Genomic DNA, 24,050 nt, shown 5'->3' on the forward strand with positions numbered 1-24,050 from the left:
TGTTGATAATAATATCGTACCTTCTCTCAGGGAGGAGAGCTACCCTTGACAGAAAAATACAAGTATTGACAAATATGAATGGAATAAAGCAGGCTAGATGACTTATATGACATTATATCACTAGGTGTCCAGCTAGAAACATAGTATCCTGTACTTTTCAGCTCTCTACAGACCCCAACAAGAAGCCCTCCAAATAGGCATCTTCCTAGACAAGCAGAAAAAACCTTGAAAAAATTCACTCTTTGGACATCCCTAAAAGTATCTCAGTTTACAAATTAAAAACGTCCCTGTACTAGAACATCTGCATGTTGAGCTATACAGTAATTTTCAAGTTATTGCCTCTATTCAAACACAGTCACTGGATTCAATGGGAGTCCTCTTGAGAAGATCACATAGGACCTTGAGTAAAAGCAGGGCAGACTCCTGGCAGTAAAACCTTGAGTCACCAGAGAAGTAACAGACACATGCTAGAAAGAAAAGTCTTTTTATAATAATAATATTATATAATTTTAAATTATATTTCTGTCTATCTCTATCTGTAGATAGACAGCTGCTGTGACATGGCTGAGAACCCATCTGGGCCCTAAGGAATATTCAAAGCCGCCAGAACACCACTAAGCAGACACTATGCTTGACATACTTACTTTTCTTTCACTTCTAAAGCCTCCCCTTCCTTGTCTTTATCTTCATCAGACTTCTCTCCTTTAAGCATGGGCTGGGAAATGATATCATCCGTGAAAGAACTGAAGTAAGATTTGATAAACTGTGGAGATGGCATCAGAGGTTCACGATTCTGAAATGTAGTCATGTTCAAAGACATCAGAATGGGAAATACTAACCAAAAAAGCAGGTACATTGTAGAACACTAAGAATAACTGTCATAAAAATTGGATTTTCATTTTTCAAATAACTAAAATTAAGCTCCAAGCCACAGAACAAAAGACAGTGGAAAAGGTGAAGCTGCCAGTCCCAGCTGGTCAAAGCAGGTTTTAAATGACAGCCTTTTCCCTCTACAAAGATGTAAGATCACATCTTACACAGGTGCTGAAAATGTTAAGTCCATTTACCTTGGGCTTTCATCTAAAGATCTTTATTACAGGTAAGTGCCACTGAAAACCATACTGAAATCACATTTCCTGTTTTGATTATTTATTTGACACATAGCAACCTAATTCACAATTATGGGAGAATTTTGTTCCTCCCAAAACACAATTATCATTATAAAGTTTTAAATAAAGTGGGAACAACACACCCAAAGGGCTCTCATAATGTATTTTGAATCCTTTATCTACACAATTCAGCCCAAACAGTTTAATGGAAACACAGAATTTTAAATTGTATGTGTAACAAATATCATTACTGTTATTTTGGTAATGTCCTCATATTCGAAGGAAGAAAAAAAGGAATTGGCTTTGTAAGTAAATTATCTAATCTAGGATAGATCAATGTGGGATCCAAAGAGAACTAAAAAGGAAACCTAAGAGAAAACCCATATTGATCTGTGGGCACTCTCTGGGGAGAGATTCAATTTGTTTTTATTTAGGATAATAAAATATTTTAAGTCAAATGGTCACCTATCAAGTGATAAAAATGCCTAACTTTAGTACTTTATACTAAAGACACTCTGAGAAGAAATACGTAGTGGCAATCATTTACCATTTTAGGGGAAAAGCTTAAATAGAAATTTAAACAGCACTTACTTGAAGCTAGATAAATCACTAATGTTTTTTAGTTTCCTATTTCAGCTTAGAAAAGCAGCTATCACCTCCCTGCGTTCTATATAGGGTTATAAATTTAAAGTGAAAATAAACTGTTACAAGAAAGGGATTTAAGTATCAAAGGAACACGATACAAAATCTAGTTCTGCCACTTATTAGCTATGTGATATTATGTACGTCATTAAACTTTTAGTATCAGTGTTCTCATCTCTAAAATGGCAATAGAAATACTTGCCTTATTTATCTTATACGGTTGTTATAAAAAATCAAAACAATAATATAGAAGGTATTTTGTGATTTACAAAGTGACAAACAGATTAGAAAATGTGGAAACTGATCTGTAACCTATGTAAATATACATTATTTTACATTTTCTTACCATCCTGCAATCCAACCAGTCTAATTACTCCACACTATGTATAAGGAAACTAGGTTCCTTTGAGGTTGAATTTATGGACTCTACCATGGTGTTTTACAAAGTGATTTCGAGAAACACTAGTCTTATGAGATGCTCAAGAGAAAAAAAAATTCATAGTTTAAAAAGACTGGGGCCAGCCGCAGTAGCTCATGCCTGTAATTCTAGCACTTTGGGAGGCTGAGGAAGGTGAACTGCTTGAATTCAGGAGTTTGAGACCAGCCTGGGTAACATGGTGAAACCCTGTCTCTACTAAAGTACAAAAAATTAGCCAGGCGTAGTGGTGCATGCCTGTAGTCCAGCTACGCGGGAGGCTGAGGCATGAGAATTGCTTGCACCTGGGAGGCAGAGGTTGCAGTGAGCCAAGATAACAACTGCAGTCCAGCCTGGGCGACAAAGAAAGAAAAAAAAAAAAAGAGAGAGAGAGAGAGACTGGGAATCACTTCAGCTATACCCCTCTGAAGACATTCACGACACGCCTTAGTAGATTATTAAAGTCCTGCAGTGAAGAAACTTGTTTTAACTGTTTCGCTCAGCTAACATCCAGAGATGTAAAATTAAAAATACAGATTACTAAAATTAATTCAAGAAAAAAGCAAGTTATTATTAAAGGAAAAAGAAACAATTACCTCACTATTACTGGGATTTAACAATGAATCTCCAGTGATGTTTATTGATGCAAAGAGAGTATGTAAGTACTCTCTTTACTTACATCTCACCTTGGGCAGTTAACTATAGCATGCCTTTTATACATAGTAACAGTCAGTCTCTCTCACTAAATTTTAATTCTGTAAGGGCAAAGGCCATGTCTTTGAACCCATCCCTCCAAAATGCCAAACATGTAGCTTTGTTTAATAAATGATCGTTGAATTAAACTACCTGTTAATAATAGCCTAAAACTAATGCCAACTTACACAGTATACCTTTAAAAACTTAATAATATAGAAAAATATTTTTCTGTAAAGGGCCACATAGTAAATATTTTAGGCTTTGGAGTCTATACAGTCTGTCACAACCACTCAACTCTGCTGTTGTATCTCAAAGGCAGCTGAAAACAACATGTGACTGAACATTTATAAAAACAGGTAGCAGACTGGATTTGGCCTATGGGCCACAGTGTGGCAATCCCTAACAGAGATGAATTCCAATATTCTCCAGGTAGAGTACTGGATAGAGCATATATTCTCACTGAAGAAGGACAAGCCATAAAAGCCCAAGATAATAGGAAGAAGAAATATAGCCCAGTTCTAATTGCAGCTGTTGCCATTACCACTATGCCTAAGCTTAAGCAGCATAAACTTAGAAAATACCCCTCACAATGTACATAGTACTCCCTCTATTCCCCAAATCAGATAAATTTACCTTATATTTTTCTTTGGCTTTCTCTTTTCCAAGGAGTTTAAGAACTTTATCGGCTAAAAGCATGCTTTGTTGATTTTGGAACCCTTCTAATATACACACAGCAGTGACATCTAGAAATGATGAAAAACACAAGGGTAAATATAAAATTACTGCAAAGATGGTCAGCAGCAACAAATGGGTACAATGTAACTACAGAAAGCCAAACTAAATTCATGGCCAAATGGGACTGTTTCATTTCCAATTAATTGATTCTTAATACCTAACTTTATATTCTCTATGACCAAACTGAAAGCTCAGAAAGTCACTCCACTTCTCTGGGGTTTGCTTTCTTTACCTGTGAAATGAAAGGGGCTATGCTGCATGATTTCTGATGTTTCTCACCACTCTAACATTCTATATATAGAAAATAAAACAAGGAATCCAGGAATATTCTCTTCTGGCTAGCAACTCAGGCATATCAACATAGTGTGGCTCTCTCATGTCTGGTGTTTTTTATAGGCCTGAGTTATTCCTTGTCTCCAAAGCCATCTTGCCACAGAGCTCTCAAATAAATCTGCCTCCATACCTTTTCATCTGGTTATGTCACAGCTCAAGATGCATGCAGAGGTTTGAAATTCAAAAGATAATTCGTTCCTTAACCTCTCAGTCTTTCATTCAAAGCACTCAAACAATGACGTCTCTTCTCTTTCTGAATTAAATTTCCTGTTATTCCACATCCTTGCTCCACCAAACAAGTCAATCTGCTGTTATATTCCCCTGATAACCATGGCTAGAGCCAATGTCAATGTCTTTTTTTCCCCATCCTGTTTCTTCTACGTGACACTTCAATCACCCTCCTCTCTGCCAGTTATTATGTTAGTAACTTCAAGGTCTGGTTCAAAACTCAGGATTCCCTTTTCTAAAACAATACTCTTTCCACATACTATCAAAGTATGTGCCACCACAGAACCTCAAATTTTGCTAAAATGTTCTCTAAAATACCCTCATTTGGGAATCTATACTTCTCTTTTCAGAAAGGGGCCTTTTCCTTTTACTGATGCTTTTAAAGCAGACTTAAATATGAAATGGAAAGAACTTTTAGACTGTAGAAAATTATACTTTGGTTTTGCTTCATGTCACCTAGAAGAATGTACTTCAAAGGCCAGAGGTATACTGTAATTGCAGCTTGGGAAGCAGCGAAATGACCAATCACAGATCACAGAATATTTATGGCATTTACTGAGAATGACAAATTCACTTTGATGCTTTGTACCAATTACATCATTTCCAATTAGGTGTAAATTAGGTATAAAACAATTTCCAATTGGGTATAAAATAATGTTTGAAAATGCCGCAGGCAAAAAACAATGTTTTCTTTAATGATTCATCTCAAAGCTATGTTTATACATATTATAAACATAGCTCATGTTTATACATATTATAAACATAGCTCTCAAAGCTGTATTTATACCTATTAAACGAAATATGTAGAACCTTAGAAACACTATCACTTGCTAAAACCTCTTTTCTGATTTCCTTATTCAGAGAATTATACTAACGCTGATGAGCTGCTAAGTTTAAAATGTGTAGTAAACTCGTAATCTTAATACTCATTTAATTCCATAGTTGAGAACAGAGACAATACTTAAGTATCGGCAATCTTAATTTAAACTAGAAGACACAGTCTTAATTGCAAAGGAATCCAACTTTTAAAAACAACTGATTCTTGCACTCACAAGGCACAGTTTCATATACATTTACCAATGACTACAAAATCTTAAGTAATTTTCATATGTAAACACAAAATGACCCTCACCTTCTAAACATTCCTTCTTATTGTCTAGCTTCTCATGGGCTTTTGCACGTCTAAAGAGAGCTTTCACATATTTGGGATTAAGTTCAACAGCCTTTGTACAATCTTGTGCCACTTCTTTCCATTTTTGCTGTAATTGAAAGTATTCCAAAAAAGTCACACTGAAGAAAGTACTGTTCAATAGAAATCAGTTCAAACTTAATAGGCTGAGTATTAAAAGTCCTAGAATAAAAAAGTATTCCTAATAGAAACAAAGAGTTAACATCTGCAATGCATTACAAAAGCACATATAAACATCAAAAAGTTAAAGAAATAGCCTCAAACTGTTGAGGAGAATAGGGTCACCAGAAACTTTCTATACTATGTAATTTTATAAAATCTGAAATATACTTAACTTTGGAGTATATCTGTAGTCAGCAAAACTATAGAATTTGTTCTTTAAAAAGTTTTGCAATTAATGGAAATAAAAACAACATCCCATAATTTTGAAACAACTTCAAAAAATATATTAGGTTTATTTGAGTAGCATTAACTGAAACTTCAAGCAAATAAAGAGAAACAAAAGGAACAGAAGAAACAACCTAGAGTACATACCAACTGTTCAAAGGCAGCAGCTCTGTTTTGATAAAATGTAGAAAGGTCGACATTCTTCTCTGTAGGACACAAGCTAATAGCCTCAGTATAGCACTGAATAGCTTGTTCATATTTTCCTGCTTTAAAATATTTATTGCCTTTATTCTTGGCTGCTTGGGCTCTATCAAGAGAGTTCTGAAATGAGAAGAAACAATGTATCAAACACTAATCGACATTCACAGACTCAGACCACAGTAATTAAATAATAAACTGATAAAAACAGGAAGACAGAATGGCTGTTTATAAGGTAAGTTGCTTCATACAAGTATCTTCATGGAATAGATTCTAACTAGTAGGATTGTTGAGTCAAAAAGCATATTGTGGCCAGGCATGGTAGCTCATGCCTACAATCCCAACACTTTGGGAGGCTGAGGCGGGCAGATCACTTCAGGCTAGGAGTTTGAGACTGGCCTGGACAACGTGGCAGAACCCCGTCTCTACGAAAAATACAAAAACTAGCTGGGTATGGTGGCACACGCCTACAGTCCCAGCTACTCAAGTGGCTGAGGCATGAGAAATGCCTGAACCCAGGAGGTGGAGGCTACAGTGAGCCGAGATCACACCACTGCACTCCAGCCTTGGTGACAGACTGAGACTCCTCTATCTCTGCCCACCCACCCCTCCCCGCAAAAAAGCACGAGAGGTGCCCTGCTATATTGCCCAGGCTAGTCTCAAATTGCTAGGCTCAAGCAATCGCCCTACCTCCATGTTCTAGGCAGATGGGATTATAGGTGCACACTACCATGCCCAGCTAAAAGACACACACACACACACACACACACACACACAGAGATATATACATATATACTTTTCTCTCTCTCTCTGTCGCCCAGGCTGGAGTGCAGAGGCACAATCTTGGCTCGCTGCAACCTCCACCTCCTAAGTTCAAGTGATTCTCCTGCCTCAGCCTCCCAAGTAGCTACGGCTACCAGCACGCACCACCACACCTGGCTAATTTTTTTATTTTTCAGTAGAGATGGGGTTTTGCCAGGTTGCCCAGGCTGGAGGTTTTAAAGTTTTTAAAGGATTTAAAGTGTGCAAAGGATTTCTAGGAAGCTCTAAGTATCTAAGCTCAGAATATTACATAGCTACTTTAAGCTAGCTAGTGTCAACCAGAATGTATATTTTAAAACTGATGTGGGAGGATGAAAGGAACCAAGACAAGCACATATAAATTAATAGATGAACTTAAAATCTTCCATTTGTCAGTAGACTTAATTATCTTCCAAAAGCTTTGAAACATAAGTTTAATTTCAAGGATACATCATGTTTCAGGACTATGAATACGTGCCAGGACTAACAGAGACTGCTACAGGACTGACAGAGAAACACCCACAAAACACCCACAATAAAGCAAAACTAGGAATCCCTTATGTAGCTGTAGGCTCTAGGGGGCAATCATCAGGGTGATTGCTAGAAAACTTGCATTTGAGACAACCTCAACAATCCTCCCACTCCACTGGAGAAAGCAGAAATCACATTAGAGTAGGGCTGTGTCATTCAGGAGTGAGGATCTTCTACACGAGAGACAAGTGGCTGGGTACCATGGCACACACCTATAGTTTCAGATACTTGGGATGCTGAGGCAGGAGAATTGCTTGAGCCCAGGCGTTTGAGATTAGCCTGAACAACATATTGAGACATTGAGACCAGACCCTCTTCAAAGAGACAAGTGACAGTGACAGGGCATACCATACCTTGCCTCTGTTTTTAAAAAGACCACACAATCAAGAATTGCTAACAGTAAGGGAAAACCAACCCATACAAAAAGAGGCCCCCAACTCAAATAGAAAAGCAGTATCTGAGAAAACAGGATAAGCCAAGCAAACAAAAAATTTAGTTTCAAAAAAATGAGAGGCTATCTTGACATCATTTAAAAAAGGTTGCTTTTAAAGAGCACCGATTAGAAATTTTGAAAATGAAAAATGATTATTACAATTAATTCAGCATATTGGCTGTATATTAAAGGAGAAAGCCGAGGAGCGAATTAACAAGTAGAGAATGGGGGAAACCTGACAGAATGCCATGGAAAGAGAGGATAGGGAGATGGGAAGTTTGGAGAAATGAAATGACACGAAGTATAAATCTAGAAGTTCCATCATTTGCCTACCTGGAGTTATAAAACGAAAGGCATAGAAAAAAAAAAATCTAAGGAATCAGAGAAATTCTTGGAGTTGAAGAAAAATGACACACATTTTTAGACATTATGGTGAAATTTCACAACAAAAATCCTGAAAGTATTTAAAAAGAAAAACAATCCAGTGCCAGACTGTCACCAACATTTGGTACCAAAAACCAATTAAGTAACAATTTCAAAATTCTAAAGCAAGATTATTTTGTAACTAAAGTCTTATACCTAGCTAAACTAACATTTAAGGTTGAACACAAGAACAGAAATAGAAATATACAGCTTCCTTACCACTAAAAATAAACCCCAAATAGGGAAATGACCAACACAACAAAAAGCAGAAAGAAAGGAAAAGAAACAAAAAAGCAGAGTAAACATGGCAGTAATCGCTAAACATGTAAATAGTAACAATAAATGTGAGTAGTTTAGATCCCTGCATTAAAAGACTTTCGAATTGTTTAAAACCAAAACTAACTACCTGCTGCCTATAAGGCATGATGTAAAACCAAATGACACTAAGGCCAAACAATCTTTTTTTTTAAAGGAATGTAAAAAATTGTGGAAGGTGAATACTAAACAATAAAAATTTTAAAAAGGCAATATAGATAAAATACCATTCAAAAGCATCAGATGATGTCCAGATAGTTTTACTGATAAAAGGTTCAATCTGCCAAAAAGGCACAACAATCATGAATCTTCAGGTATCTAATAAAGGTTTAAAATAAACTCAATCGGCTGGGCGCAGGGGCTCATGCCTTTGGGAGGCCGAGGCGGGTGGATTACCTCAGGTCAGGAGTTCAAGACCAGCCTGGCCAACATGGTGAAACCCCGTCTCTAAAAAAATAGAAAAATCAGCTGGGATGGTGGCGGGCACCTGTAGTCCCAGCTACTCAGGAGGCTGAGGCAGGAGAATCACTTGAACCCGGGAGGCAGAGGTTGCAGTGAGCCAAGATCATACCACTGCACTCCAGCCTGGGAGACAGAATGTGACTCTATCTTAAAAAAAAGAAACAAAGGAAACAGACTCAAGTATCATTGTCTCACGCACCACTGGCTCCAAGACAAAAGGTCATTAAAGTGAAAGACAAACAGAATCAGTATAATTACATTTTTTCTTTTTGCCAAGCAAGTACAATTGAATTTTAGTTGATGTAATTCTACTATACAATAACCAACAGTGTAGTCTTTATCCTGAAGGACCATACTGGAGACCAGTGTAGGAAAAAAACAACTGTCAATCTCGCAAAAGAACTACTACTGACAGAAACACTAAAATCCCATTATGAAAATGTACCGTTATACGCAACATAACAATGTTTTAATCAATGACAGACTGAATATACAATGGTGGTCCCATAAGATTATAATGGAGCTGAAAAATTCCTATTGCCTAGTGATGTCACAGCCATTGTAATGCACTCCTCATGTGTCTGTGGTGCTGCTGATGTAAACAAACCTACTACACTGCTAGATGTATAAAAGCATAGCATATATTGTGGGGCTGGGTGCAGTGGCTCATGCCTGTAATCCCAACACTCTGGAAGGCCAAGGTGGGTGGATCATTTGAGGTCAGAAACCAGCCTGACCAACAGTGAAACCCCATCTCTACTAAAAATACAAAACAATTAGCCAGGTGTGGTGGTGAGCACCTGTAATGCCAGCTACTGGGGGGCTGAGTCAGGAGAATCACTTGAACCTGGGAGGTGGAGGTTGTAGTGAGCCAAAATCGTGCCACTGTACTCCAGCCTGGGCAACAGCGGGAGACTGCATCCCAAAAACAAAGAGAGGCCGGGCGCGGTGGCTCATGCTTGTAATTCCAGCACTTTGGGAGGCCAAGGTGGGCGGATCACGAGGTCAGGAGATCGAGACCATCCTGGCTAACACGGTGGAACCCCGTCTCTACTAAAAATACAAAAAAAATTAGCCGGGCGTGGTGGCGGGTGCCTGTAGTCCCAGCTACTCAGGAGGCTGAGGCAGGAGAATGGTGTGAACCTGGGAGGCGGAGCTTGCAGTGAGCTGAGATCACGCCACTGCACTCCATCCTGGGTAACAGAGCGAGACTCCATCTCGGGAAAAAAAAAAAAAGTATAGCAAATACAATAATGTGTAGTACATATACTTGAGAATGATAATAAACAACTATGTTACTGGTTTATGTGTTTACTATACATAAACGATACTTTTTGTTATGTTAGTATACTGCTACTTTTTTTTTTAAGTTAACTATAGGATAGCCTCAAGGCAGGTCTTGAAGGCAAGAGCTACTCCAGAAGAAGGCTTCTTATAAGAGATGACAGCTCCATGCGTCCATGCGTGTTAATGCCCTTGAAGATCTTCCAGTGGGACAAGATGTAGAGAAGGAGGGCAGGGATACTGATGATTCTGACCTTGTGTAGACCTACAATAACGTATCTTAGTTTTTAACAAAACGTTTAAAAAATTTTTTTAAAAGTTTCTTTTTTTAAAAAAGCTTATAGAGTAGGGATATAAAGAAAATATTTTTGTGAAGCTGCACAATGTGCTTGTGTTTTAAGCTAAGTGTTATTTATTTTTTTAAGAGACAAAGTCTCCCTATTTGTCCAGGCTGGTATCCAATTCCTGAGCTTAAGCAATCCTCCCACCTTAGCCTTCCAAGTAGTTGTACGTTAAGCTAAATGTTATTTTAAAAAGTTAGAAAGACCGGGTGCGGTGGCTCATGCCTGTAATCCCAGCACTTTGGGAGGCTGAGGCGGGCGGATCACCTGAGGTTGGGAGTTCAAGACCAGCCTGACCAACATGGAGAAATCTCGTCTCTACTAAAAATACAAAACTAGTTGGGTGTGGTGGCACATGCCTGTAATCCCAGCTACTAGGGAGGCTGAGGCAGGAGAATCACTTGAACCCAGGAGATGGAGGTGGCGGTGAGCCAAGATCACGCCATTGCACTCCAGCCCGGGCAACAAGAGTGAAACTCCATCTCAAAAAAAAAAAAAAAGGTAGAAAAATTTAAAAGTTCATAAAGTTAAAAAGTTACAGTAAGCTAAGGTTAATTACTGAAGAAAAGTATTTTATAAATTTAGTGTAGCCTAAGGGTACAGTGTTTAAACAGTATACTACAGTAGTATTCAGTAATGTCCTAGGCCTTTACATTCACTCACCCACTGACCCAGAGCAGCTTCCAGTCGACAAGCTCCATGTTAAGTGCCCTAAACAGGTGTATCATTTTTTATCTTTTATACTGTATTTTTACTGTACCTTTTCTATGTTTAGGTACCTAAATATTTACCATCGTGTTACAGTTGCCCACAGTATTCGGCACAATAAAATGCAGTACAGGTTTGCAGCCTAGGATCAATAGGTTATGCCACATAGCACAGGTGCGTAGTACACTGTACTATCTAGGTTTGTGTCAGTATACCTGATGAAATCCACTAATGATGCACTTGTTGGAATGCATCTCTACTGTTAAGTGATGCCTGACTATATATTAGGTGGTTGGTAAATTTTTGAGCCAACAAGCAGAAAACTATTAGTTCAAAGAGTAGCGACTGTATATACACATACACATAAATCCAAAATTATTCAAGTGAGACACATGATCTAAAGTAAATACTTCAGGTAATACACCTAAGAAAACATTGGGAAACATATCTTTTCTAGCAGTACGGAAATTTACTTATTTTCTTTCTTTCTTTTTTTTTTTTTTTGAGACAGAGTCTTGCTCTGTCACGCAGGCTGGAGTGCAGTGGTGTGATCTTGGCTCACTGCAACCTGTCTTCCGGGTTCAAGCGATTCTTCTGCCTCAGGTTCCCGAGTAGCTGGGATTACAGGCGCATGCCACCATGCCAAGCTAATTTTTGTATTTTTAGTAGAGACAAGGTTTTGCTATGTTGGCCAGGCTTGTCTCAAACTCCAGATCTCAGGTGATCCACCCACCTCGGCCTCCCAAAGTGTTGGGATTACAGGCATGAGTCACCGTGCCCAGCCTGAGGATTTCTTAAAGAACTAGAATAGATCTACCATTCGATTCAGCAATTCTACTACTGGGTGTCTACCCAAAGGAAAAGAAGTCATTATATCAAAAAGACACCTGCATGTGTATGTTTATTGTAGCACAATTCACCATTGCAAAGATATGGAACTGGCCAGGCGCGGTGGCCCATGCCTGTAATCCCAGCACTTTGGAAGGCAGAGGTGGGTGGGTCACCTGAGGTCAGGAGTTCGAGACTAGCCTGGCCAACATGGAGACACCCCACCTCTATTAAAAATACAAAATTAGCTGGGCATGGAGGCACATGCCTGTAATCTCAGCTACTCAGGAGACTAAGGCAGGAGAATTGCTTGAACCTGGGCAGCGGAGGTTGCAGTGAGCTGAGATCGCGCCATTGCCCTCCAGCATGGGCAACGGGAGTGAAACTCCATCTCAAAAAAAAAAAAAAGATAGGGAACCAACCTAAGTGCCCACTGATAGAAGTGTAGTATATATACATCATGGAATACTACTCAGCCATTAAAAAACAAAAATGAAGTAATGTTTTGCAGCAACTTAGATGGAGCTGAAGGCCATTATTCTAAGTGAAATAACTCAGAAATGGGGAACAAAATACCACATGCTCTCACTTATAAGTGGGAGCTAAACTACAGGTACACAAAGGCATACAGAGTGATATAATGGACTATGGACACTCAGAGGAGGAGGGTGGCAGAGCATGTGAGTGATAAAAAACTACAGATTGGGTACTATGTACACTTGGGTGATGAGTGCACTAAAATCTCAGACTTTACTACTATACAATTCATGTGACCAAAAACCACTTGTACCCCAAAAGATATTGAAATAAAAAATAATAAATATATATTTTCTCTCTTCAGTGTACTGAGACTTGTCAAATGAGGCAGAACCTAGGAACATGCCCCTCAGCTCTTCATGACACCAAATCTACTCTAGAAAACAGGTTACATTTTGAAATGAAAGCTACAATATTAAGGTACAATCTAGGTAAATCTAGTGGAATACAAAGTGAGAAAATCAGGTTTTGCTTAGGATAGTCAGTGAAGGCTACTCATGAGAATCTGCTCTGAAATAAAAATGACTAACAAAAGACAGGAAAGTACTCCAGGAAGGAAAAACAACCCTAAAAGGATTAGCCCACGTACTGAACCTCTGGAGATCAGAAAAGCACCAGCCTCTAAAAACAAGTCCTGCGACATGATTCCATGACTACATTGCAAAAAGCTGTCAATGATACATATCTGGCAATAAGAAAACTATTGTAAATTCTCAGCATTTATAAAATATTAACCTGATGATCATGCATACTCACTGTAAAAGAAAATGAGCTAGAATTAAGTACATTAATCTGCATGTGAGAAAATAAAATGGGTATTTAACTGGTCATTATGACACACTTACACCCAGGTAAAATATACCTGAGGTGGTTTGATGTTTCTCTTAAAATGGTTTTATTGTTTTAAATTTCTCAAACTCAAAAAGCATGTATTATACTTGAATCACAGCTTTATAGAAGTAGGAAATAACTCTGGAACACTTGCTGTATGAGAAACAATGTTTCAATACTTATTGACCAATTGTTACTTTCTTTTCTTTCCTTTTCTTTTCTTTTTTTTTTTGAGACAGTATTTTGCTCTGTCGCCCAGGGGGCACAATGTCCGCTCACTGCACCCTAAATAACTCTGGAACACTTACTGTATGCGAAACAATGTTTCAATACTTATTGACCAACTGTTACTTTCTTTCTTTTTCTGAGACAGAGTTTTGCTCTGTAGCCCAGGCTGGAGTGCAATGGCAGGATCTCAGCTCACTGCAACCTCAACCTCCTGGGTTCAAGCGATCCTCTCCCCTCGGCCTCCTCAGTAGCTGGGATTACAGGCACCCGCCATCATGCCCGGCTAATTTTTGTATTTTTGTAGAGATGGGGTTTCACCATGTTGGCCAGGTCAGTCTTGAACTCCTGCCCTCAGGTGACCCACCTGCCTCAGCTTCCCAAAGTGCTGGGATTAAAGGTGTGAGCCACTGTAGCTGGCCAACCAATTGTTACTTTCATATGAATCAAACCTAGGATAATAATACCTAAGATAATAAGGATTCAAACCTAGTAAGGAATAAAACCTAAGACAATAAAAAAGTCCTTTCCCATCTCATGTCTTGAAATTTTAAAAATCTACAACCAACCTCACCTACTAAATCATAGTAACTCTTTGCCTAGGAAGAATATACTTGCATAACGACTGCTTCTGCAGGATTATGGTTGCAGGTCATACATAATCAACTCATTTACAAAAAGTATGCCCAAATGAGGTTTAAGACTTACACGGGGCCGGGCACGGTGGCTCATGCCTGTAACCCCAGCACTTTGGGAGGCAGAAGTGGGTGGACTGCTTGAGGTTAAGAGTTCAAGACCAGTCTAGCCAACATGGTGAAATCCATCTCTTATTAAAAATACAAAAATTCACCAGGTGTGGTGGCAAGCTACTTGGGAGGCTGAGGCAGGAGAATCGCTTAGACCTAGGAGGCGGACGTTGCAGTGAGCGGAGACTGCACCACTGCACTCCAGCCTGGGTGACAAAGCAAAACTCCAACTCAAAAAAAAAAAAAAAAGAAAAAGAAAAAAAGATTTACATGGAATCCAGCATTAACTGGTAGAACAAAAATGAAGAGCTGGAAAATCTGAAAAAATAAACCACTTGTGAGATTTACACACACACATATATATAAATAATATAAGCTTAGGGTTGTCAAAGGAACCCTTAATTATCAGTCAAAAAATGAAACTTCATTCATTCAACACTTGCTATGCACCTGTATTAGGTTCTGGGAATACAATGGTGAACAAGACAGAGCCAGTCTCAGCCTTCACAGATTCAAAAGCATAGCAGGAAACAGGAATGAGTAATTCTAGTACCACGTGGTAAGTGCTATAAAAGGGAAAAGTCCAGGGTGTTACAAAATCACATAGCGGTGTGCCTAGGTAGCGAGAAGTTTCAGAAAAGGTGAAATGACTTCTGTGTTGTGATAAGGAGAGTAACAATCCGTGAGGCTGGTATTTGTTTGTTTGTTTGTTTTTTTAAATTAGGAAAATTTAGTACCTCAGAAGCAACAGGAAAAGTTACGACATTTAGTGCACAATGTGAAATACTGCCAAGGATTAAGATAAAGATTGAAAAGTGTAAACTAAACTTAAGAGAGGAATGTCACTGGTGTCCCTGATTTTAAAAAAATAACTCAAAACAGATCATTTGGGGGAGACAATAATTTCATTTCAAACAAGATGACTAATAACAACAGTTTATGCAGTCCTTGACCCTTTACTAAAATGTGTAGGTACATCTTTCCTTTCCTACTGTAGTAGGCTGGCTTAGATTATTGGTTCCTAACCATTTCATGTGGGTTAAACTCTGTGTAATGTTAAATATGAACACAAGAATGACTGCATTTTTTATCATCAGATTAAATAACAATTGGACAAAAAGTTACTATGTAGTCAATAACGCTTTTAAATAAGTGCATTTTTCTAAAGAATCACAGAATGTTTGAAAAAGAAGTATCTAGGACATTGGTACAGCCAGGATACCATGCTTGGAATATATGTGTGGTGGTCTCTTGTGATGACCCAAGCCCACAGATTGAGAAGTACTATGGATAATATCATCCTCTAAAAAGTCTTGCAATTTAAAAATTTTTTTAAATTCTTTAAGTCCAAAAAAATTACTGAAGCAAAATGGCACATCACGGTAGATTTCATAATGGTTCAAAATGGAATATGATCTAACACTTTAAGCACCTCAGTCTGAGACACTATCAACTGTGACTAAACGCTTTTCTTTAGTGATACCCCAATATTCCCATTAATTAAAACAACTATGAATATCCTTTGCACTTCCTGTACAAGTTTTTGCTATCCCAGAAAAAAAGTAATTGTACACTCTAATTGTAAAGGAAAATCTCAAACCCAATAGACAGAAGCCCAGTAATTCTATCAGATCATTTTACATTAAGATACACATAAGTCAAAAGACAAAAATGCAGATTTTCCATTCTATTTGCTGATATCAAACCCTAAATAGACAATATTTGTCTATTTATTCATTCCCTTAAAAACTGTAGCTATTGCTTAGGTGGAGAAAGGACAGTTAGGGCATCAGGATTCTGCCAGTTTTCCATCAGTGAAAGCAAATGCTTCTGGTTGCGAAACCCATAGAGGATGCCAATTTAGAGGTGCTATTCAAATGTATAGCAATTTCTCCAACCACAGATAAGCAATTACAATTACTGATCAATTATATTTAGATAGTCTAATAATAACTCTAAGAAGGAGACTATTAAAAGAAGACAAAAGTAGTCTTTCAACATCTACTGGTGACCAACAGTTAAGATAAAAATTTCCGTTTAAAAGAACCACAGGCCAGGCGCGGTGGCTCAAGCCTGTAATCCCAGCACTTTGGGAGGCCGAGATGGGCGGATTACGAGGTCAGGAGATCGAGACCATCCTGGCTAACCCGGTGAAACCCCGTCTCTACTAAAAAATACAAAACACTAGCCGGGCGAGGTGGCGGGCGCCTGTAGTCCCAGTTACTTGGGAGGCTGAGGCAGGAGAATGGCATAAACCCGGGAGGCGGAGCTTGCAGTGAGCTGAGATCCGGCCACTGCACTCCAGCCTGGGCGACAGAGCGAGACTCCGTCTAAAAAAAAAAAAAAAAAACCACAAAGACCTTCTTATTGTTGCTTTACCAAAGAACAATCTAGTAATTCAAAGATTCCAGGTGTAGGCCTACAAATTCCACAAGATGAACAATGGTAAATGCAAATTCTTTGCCCTGTTTTATTTGGGGCCAAAAATACATTATTTTAAAGCAGTTTAAGCAACACAAAGAGTCCAATCTTAAATTCTAATTTTTAACAGCAGTCAGATGAATAAAAAGGTATTTGTGGTTGGAGGTGGTGGCTCACACCTGTAATCCCAGCACTTTGAGAGGCCAAGGCGGGCGAATCACAAGGTCAGGAGTTCAAGACCAGCCTGGTGAACATGGTGAAACCCCATCTCTACTAAAAATACAAAAATTAGCCGGGCGTGGTGGCGGGTGCCTGTAATCCCAGCTACTCGGGAGGCTGAGGCAGGAGAACCACTCGAACCTGCGGAGGCAGGTTCAGTGAGCCGAGACCTCCCCATTGCACTCCAGCCTGGGTGACAGTGAGACTCCGTCTCAAAAAAAAAAAAAAAAAAAAAAAAGTTATTTGTAAAGTAAAACTAAAAAACTCTGAAATATCATGAAATTTAAATTCATCAGTGTTGATCCAGACAACGTGGAAAAGAGGAATTAAGGAAATCTAAAATCTGAAAAGGAGTTGGCTAGGTTTTATTAAACATCAATGGTACAGAACCCCTGGGATGAGGTGGGTTGGCTGAAACCACAATGAAATGTTAAAATCTAGTTTCGGCCGGTGAGGTGGCTCGTGCCTCTAATTCCTAGCACTTTGGGAGGCCAAGGTGGGTGGATCACCTGAGGTCAGGGGTTTCAGACCAGCCTGGCCAACATGGCGAAACCTCGTCTCTACTAAAAATACAAAAATTAGCCAGGCATGGTGGCACATGCCTGTAATCTCAGCTACTCGGGAGGCTGAGGCAGGACAATTGCTTGAACCCAGGAGGCAGAGGTTGCGGTGAGCTAAGATTGCGCCACTGCACTCCAGGCTGGGTGACAGAGTGAGCCTCCGAAAAAAAAAAAAAAAAAATCGAGTTTCATGTATACAAACTATCTTTATTTTTAATGTTTACAGAACTGAAAACTTTTTAGATCTTTCATTTTACCTACTATTCTTCCATGATTAAAACTAAATTAACAAACGAAATAGAAAATGACTGGAGAATTTCAGACATCCAAAAATTATGTAAGACAAGTGATAATTAATTCAAAGAAGCCTCTTCATAACTACTTTTAACAGCAGCACTGAGCTATTATAAATGATCAGAACCAGCCGGGCGCGGTGGCTCAAGCCTGTAATCCCAGCACTTTGGGAGGCCGAGGCGGGTGGATCACGAGGTCAGGAGATCGAGACTATCCTGGCTAACATGGTGAAACCCCGTCTCTACTAAAAATACAAAAAATTAGCCGGGCACGGTGGCGGGCGCCTGTAGTCCCAGCTACTTGGGAGGCTGAGGCGGGAGAATGGCGTGAACCCGGGAGGCGGAGCTTGCAGTGAGCCGAGATCACGCCACTGCACTCCAGCCTGGCAGACACAGTGAGACTCCGTCTCAAAAAAAAAAAAAAAATAAAATAAATGATCAGAACCAGAATCATCAATTTTTAGTACTAGAAGAAACAGAAGACATCTAATATTTTAATCTTCTTATTCTACAGGGATGATGCTAAGGTCAAGAAGATAAAATGACTTTCCCAAAGTAGCAATGCTGGAGAGACCACTATAAAGCTTAGAAATCCTAGTTCTCACAGTCCATAGGTTCTTCTACTACCCAGTCATAAACCTTTTAGAAAATAGGCAATGCTTCACCCTCCCATAGGAAAGATCATATGGTTTTCTCATGTCCTAGCACAATGCCTCACACACTGTAGATAATAGTTTGTTCATTCCTATACCAAAACTTCCTTTAAAGCTAATTTGACATCCTAGTAAAAATACCTTCGCCCGGGCACGGTGGCTCACACCTGTAACCCCAGCACTTTGGGAGGCTGAGGTGGGCAGATCACCTGAGGTCAGGAGTTCAAGACCAGCCTGGCCAACATAGTGAAACCCCATCTCTACTAAACATACAAAAATTAGCTGGGCATGGTGGCGCACACCTGTAGTCCCAGCTATTCCAGAGGCTGAGGTACGAGAATTGCTTGAACCCAGGAGGCGGAGGTTGTGGTGAGCTGAGATCAAGCCACTGCACTCCAGCCTGGGCAACAAAGTGAGACTCCGCCTCAAAAAAAAAAAAAAAACAAAATCAACATGAATAGTATAAGATGGAAATGACTTGCATACGTATTTAAGTGTATACACTTGGATACAACTGGAAGTTACTTGACCAACTGTATATACATATTTATAAAACTGGGAGATATTTGACCAAACGTTTCTCTGACCTCGACTTACTCTGGTACTACCACTGAACAACTCCAGACCCAGATAAAATCCACCACACCCAATCCCAGTAGTGTCAAATGCAGCCAGGCTAATTCTCTGCACAGCTGTCAGATACCAAAAGGATTTAACAGTCAGTTCACCAAAACCATACAAAGCTGTTCACTAAATACTCCAATGCTTGGACTAACATCAGAGAAACCATGTCATGCATATTAGGCTTGGTCATGTACATTTCCAGGTGAAATGGAAAAACTGAATTTAAGATGCTTCCGATCAAAAAGTTTAAGAAGTCACTCCCATTTTTTTGGTATGTGTGTGTAGGGCCTGGACCTGGGGCAGAGGGCTGTGTGCAACCAAGCCTGGTGAGCATTGCTGTGGCTGCTACTCTTGTGCAACAAGAGGGGACAGTGCAGTGCAGAGCGTTTTCTGAGAAAGGCCAAGGGGTCCGGAGTGTAAAAGGACACCTCCGGGCTGGGGCATGGCAGGGGAGGTTCCCGGGTCGCTGAGCGCTTGCAGTCAAGGGGGCTTCCGGGCCGAGAGAGAACGAGCCTTGGGAGCTTGCTAGTTCTGCTTACAGTTCAGAGGCTGTAAAACAAATGCCACTGAACACCATTTCACTCTTTAGAACCTGTGTAGTCTTTCTTTTTCTATGTACAAAGCCATCTAATCGGTTTTTTGGGGTTTTTTTCCTGCTTTTGTCAACAACCGTCATTGTAGTTGCCCACTTACCCCCAGCAAAAACACACTCTAAAAGGGGGAGTGGCTCGTTATTAAAAGGCTTTTACCGATTAAGTTGTAGGCTTTGGGAATCACAGAAACAGTTCGTATCACGATACGCCAATTGTTAATGGAATTTAGCTTCCTTCACTTATTAAACACAATCATCACATTTGCAAATGCCCCACTCCCATCTACAACACTAGGAATAAATGCTGTGTCACTGAGAAGAAAAGCAAAAGATTTTTCTGAAACCAAAAGGAAATTGTCAAAGAATGCCAGTAACCTGTCATCGGGCTACTCCTGTGCCCTCCACTGGCAGGCAGAAATGAGTCTCCCTAAACCCATGTGTTGCGCTGCCGCTTGGCAGCTTCCGTCTAATGGGAAGCCCCCTCACTGACACAGCCCGCCAAGGAAAAGGTGTACACGCGTTTCCACCTCTACGGCCTGGGCTACTTCTCACCATGTCCAAGTGAGCACCGGGACCTTCAGGGTGTCCGCTGCCCGGGGCCGGACTGGCCCTGCCCTCCGGGGTCTTCCGTTCGCTGTTGCGCTTCAGGCCGCTGGCGTCGCCCCGGCCTCTGGACTCCCGGCGCCGTTGCTGCCGACTCCACAGGTATATGGCACCCGCGCCTAGCAGCAAGGGTGCCCCGACCGCCAGAGCCAGCTGCCATCGCGGCAGCCCCCCCGTGCCCGGGCCCGCAGTCCCGCCGCCGCCCACCCCACTCCCGGAGCTTGGTGCAGCTGCTGCGACCACCGCCGCCTCCACAGGCTTAGAGGCGGCCATGACGAGTGTCCTCCGCCACCGCCTCCCTGCCTGTCGCGAGCGCCACAATCACCAAGCAGCGTGCGAAGGAAGACCGAGGGAGGGAAGGAAGGCAATGAGCGAGCGAGCGAGCACGCTAGGCAGAGAGAGCGGACGACAGAAAAGGGCCAGAGGTCACCGGAAGCCCAGGGCATGCCGGGCCAGACCTGGCCGTCCTTCTCCTCCAGTCTCAACCGTAGAGGGAGAGGAGGGGCGGAAATCACTTCCGGGTTAAGGGAAAGCGTGGGTGTGAGTGGAAGTCCTCGGAAACCCTTTTTCTTTCTTTTCGCCCCGCTGCTTTTCGAGAGATTGACTTCTGGAGTCCCGTCGCAGCTGGTGTTGTCCCCTTTACTTTCAGGAGAGAAGGGCAGATGGCCCTCTTGCCTACTGAAGCCGAGGAGGGGCGCGTATACAGCTGGCTAGCGGCACTCAAGAGATCAGAGCGGAGGAAAAAGCAGTGTTGTAGCACTGGAATGGGCGGGAGTGGCAGAAGAGTTGTGAAGGCTATTGGCTGGCAAGGGTGGTGGGCGGGGCGTAGAGCTAGCTACCCAGTTTACTGGTTGATTTCGGATCCAGTTTTCCCGTTATAGCCACGTTGGCACCTCTTGAACCTCTGTGGCCGTTAGCTCGGTTTTCTGCCCGCGTGCCCGGGAAACCAACGGATTGGAAGGACTTTTAAAGATGTATGAGGAAAGAGCTCACTGCTGAAGAAGCCTGCTGCATCACTGAACTTCTTACCACTAACACAGCCAGATTTTAATTTGGACGAATTTGAGGTTATAGGGGAGGTTAGCGATGGCAGAAGACTAGGTGGAAATGGCATTTCTAGGTTGGCTGCAGTCGAAACGGTTTGAGCGTGGTCGCTGTGGCTTATCGTCGCCACCAATTACGAAAGCGATGACTTCTACGTTGTTAGGTATTTCTTAAACTGAGTTGGTAGAAATGCGAAGCGTCAGGGTTCCCGCCGGCTTCGAGCCTTTCTTGACGTGTTTGTATCTTGAGCTGATTTCTACGTGACACACCAGCCCACATCTCGCTCAGGTCCGCACACCCCCGGGTTGTTTTGCAATAGCTGTCTCAGCCCTCTTCTCCTCTCATTCCCAGATCGTAATTTCAATTCATAAACTTTCGTTTCTGTAATAGCTTTATCAACTCTTTTTCCGATGCTCTGCCCCAGATCTCTTAAAACAAAATTACCTTGCAAGGCATTGTTTGGAATTCACGGTATTTTCATGAAGAAAAGACAACTATTAATAGAAAATCAGAGTCCAGAACTATGGCGCTCCATTTCTGGTATACTGGTTTGCAGAAGCCTTACATTAAAATTTCATAAATGATCGTTTTGCTTTCAAGTGCAACAACATCACAGTAGAGCTACAAAAAGATTGAAAGGAGATATTTTATCAAGTGGCACCAAAATGGATTGATTAAAATAGAATGGCCTGATTTGAAAGAATTTCAGGATCACCGGTTTCTCCTGCTTCATGTAAGTTCCTATTAGTAAATTGCCTTCGGGCAACAGGGTTTCTTAGCAACAGACTAAAAAAATGGGCTAAAAATAGGAATGGAATTGAGTTGATCGTTGCAGGCAATCGGCTTCTCTCCCCTCCTGATCCCCCAATCCCCAAAGGCAAAATTTCTTCCCCTTAATATAAGCTCTGCCTTGCCTTTTTCAAAACAGAAGTTAGGATTTTTTGTTTTCTGAAATTTCAGTTTTTCTGTGGCCTGTTGGAGGATTGTAGAATGCTAACAATTACAAACTTGATAGGAACTAAAACATATTTAAAGGTTTTTTTTTTTTTTTTTGAAAAACCTTTTTCTTATTCATTGGAGTAAGCAATACACTGTTATGGTTAAACTCCAAAAGTTACAGAGTTTACTGTGAAAAGTCTTCCTTCAATCCCTGTCCCCAGCTGCACAGTTCCCCTCTCCAAAGGGAATCGGTGTTATTTTCTCGAAACATAAAAATGTTTATCTGAAGGCCTCATTTTGTTTGGCTTTATTTTTAAGGTTGGCATTAGTAAACAAATCTGTTCTGGTTACTTTTATACTTTGATAAACATCTCATTTCCATTCCCTAGCCTATGCTGCTCTATTCTCTTCTTTTCTCCTCCATTTCCTGATTGATGGTAGTGTAGAGCCACATTGAGAGTGTCGCTTACTGGCTTTGGGACCTTACTGATCTGCTGCATGTTTTTCTAATCTGTGAAATGGTGAAAACATCTACCTCTCAGGCCATAGATTTACTTAGATAATATTTAAAGTTCTTTTGATGTTTGTTACAAAGTAATAGATATTTGATGCTTAGTTCTCAGTTTTTCTAAATTTTAAAGTCAAGAAGTAATGAACTGCATTTCATTTCTAAAAAATTGAAGTTGTGTATATGTGAACATAGACATTATCATTTTCTTGGTAGATTAGTGGAATTCAACTGAAGAAGCTTTCTTTACCTTTGATCTGTATCTTAGGAGGCAGTTGAATGAGATAGTCTAATGGACTAAGTTGTGGAAGACCTGAGTTATTTTTTTGTTTTTTGTATTTTTTTTTGAGATGGAGTTTCTCTCTTGTTGCCCAGGCTGGAGTGAGTGGCACCATCTCGGCTCACTGCAGCCTCCTCCTCCAGGCTTCAAGCAGTTTTCCTGCCTCAGCCTCTGAGTAGCTGGGATTACAGGCTACTACCATGCTGGGCTAATTTTTTGTGTACTGGCCAAGCTGGTCTCGAACTCCTGAACTCAGGTGATCTACCCACCTCAGCCTCCCAAAGTGCTGGGATTACAGGCATAAGCCACCATGCCCTGCTGACCTGAGTTCTTATTCTAGATTTTAATACCACTGGGTAGTGTGTGTGACCCTGGGCAACTCTGCTTTCTTTATAATGTGAGGAGGGGTGGATTAGATTATTTTTAAGGCTCCTTATTGTCTTAAAATGATGCAATCCTGTCCCTTCAATTGTCATTGCTACATGAAAAGCCTTTCAGATTGCTAGAGTTGGTAAATAGCTGGTTGACTGGCGTCCAAGCCTTCCAGCCAGTGCACAAATCTGCTTATATTAAGCAGGTACATATAGAACAACTCTATTCTCTTTCAGCTGTCTGATGCTTTCATTCAACTTTTCCTTACTGAAAAATTACTGAAAAGAATTGTCTACATCTGTTACTTATTTGGCACCCATTTCATCCAAAATCTGTTGTAATCTAGTTTACAACTTTATAATTAGTCTGAAAGTGCTTTAGAAGTCATAAAATTCATTTTTTTTTTTTTTTTGTGGGGGAGAGGTTGGCTGTCACCCACTTTTACTTCATACCACTGATTATTCTCTCCTTGAAATGTTTTTTCCCTTGGCTTTCAGGAGAATAGATTCTTCTGGTTCTTCTACACTCTGACCAAACTCTAGATC

The 24,050-nt window shown here is 40.5% G+C and overlaps 2 protein-coding genes across 4 annotated transcripts in view; one reads left to right on the forward strand and one right to left on the reverse strand.

The window, feature by feature from the left end:
- TOMM70 (translocase of outer mitochondrial membrane 70) overlaps positions 1-22,134 on the reverse strand; it is a 39,644-nt gene extending 17,510 nt beyond the window's left edge. The window contains exons 1-5 of the mRNA XM_025375487.1: positions 20,312-22,134; positions 5,882-6,055; positions 5,291-5,417; positions 3,496-3,605; positions 645-793 (exon numbers count right to left, since the gene is read on the reverse strand). Of these exons, the coding sequence (XP_025231272.1) occupies positions 645-793; positions 3,496-3,605; positions 5,291-5,417; positions 5,882-6,055; positions 20,312-20,635 (884 nt within the window). The 5' untranslated portion in view covers positions 20,636-22,134. The remainder of the gene's footprint in view (positions 1-644; positions 794-3,495; positions 3,606-5,290; positions 5,418-5,881; positions 6,056-20,311) is intronic.
- LNP1 (leukemia NUP98 fusion partner 1) overlaps positions 20,285-24,050 on the forward strand; it is a 53,527-nt gene continuing 49,761 nt past the window's right edge. The window contains exon 1 of one of the 3 annotated variants that reach the window (XM_025375489.1): positions 20,285-20,464. The gene's annotated coding sequence lies outside the window, so the exon portion shown is untranslated. Of the gene's footprint in view, positions 20,465-20,882; positions 22,140-24,050 lie in introns of those variants that run through there. The other 2 variants (XM_025375490.1, XM_025375488.1) reach the window with 2 other exon arrangements.

The sequence above is a fragment of the Theropithecus gelada genome, chromosome 2 (assembly GCF_003255815.1).
Source record: "Theropithecus gelada isolate Dixy chromosome 2, Tgel_1.0, whole genome shotgun sequence".
NCBI lineage: Eukaryota > Metazoa > Chordata > Mammalia > Primates > Cercopithecidae > Theropithecus > Theropithecus gelada.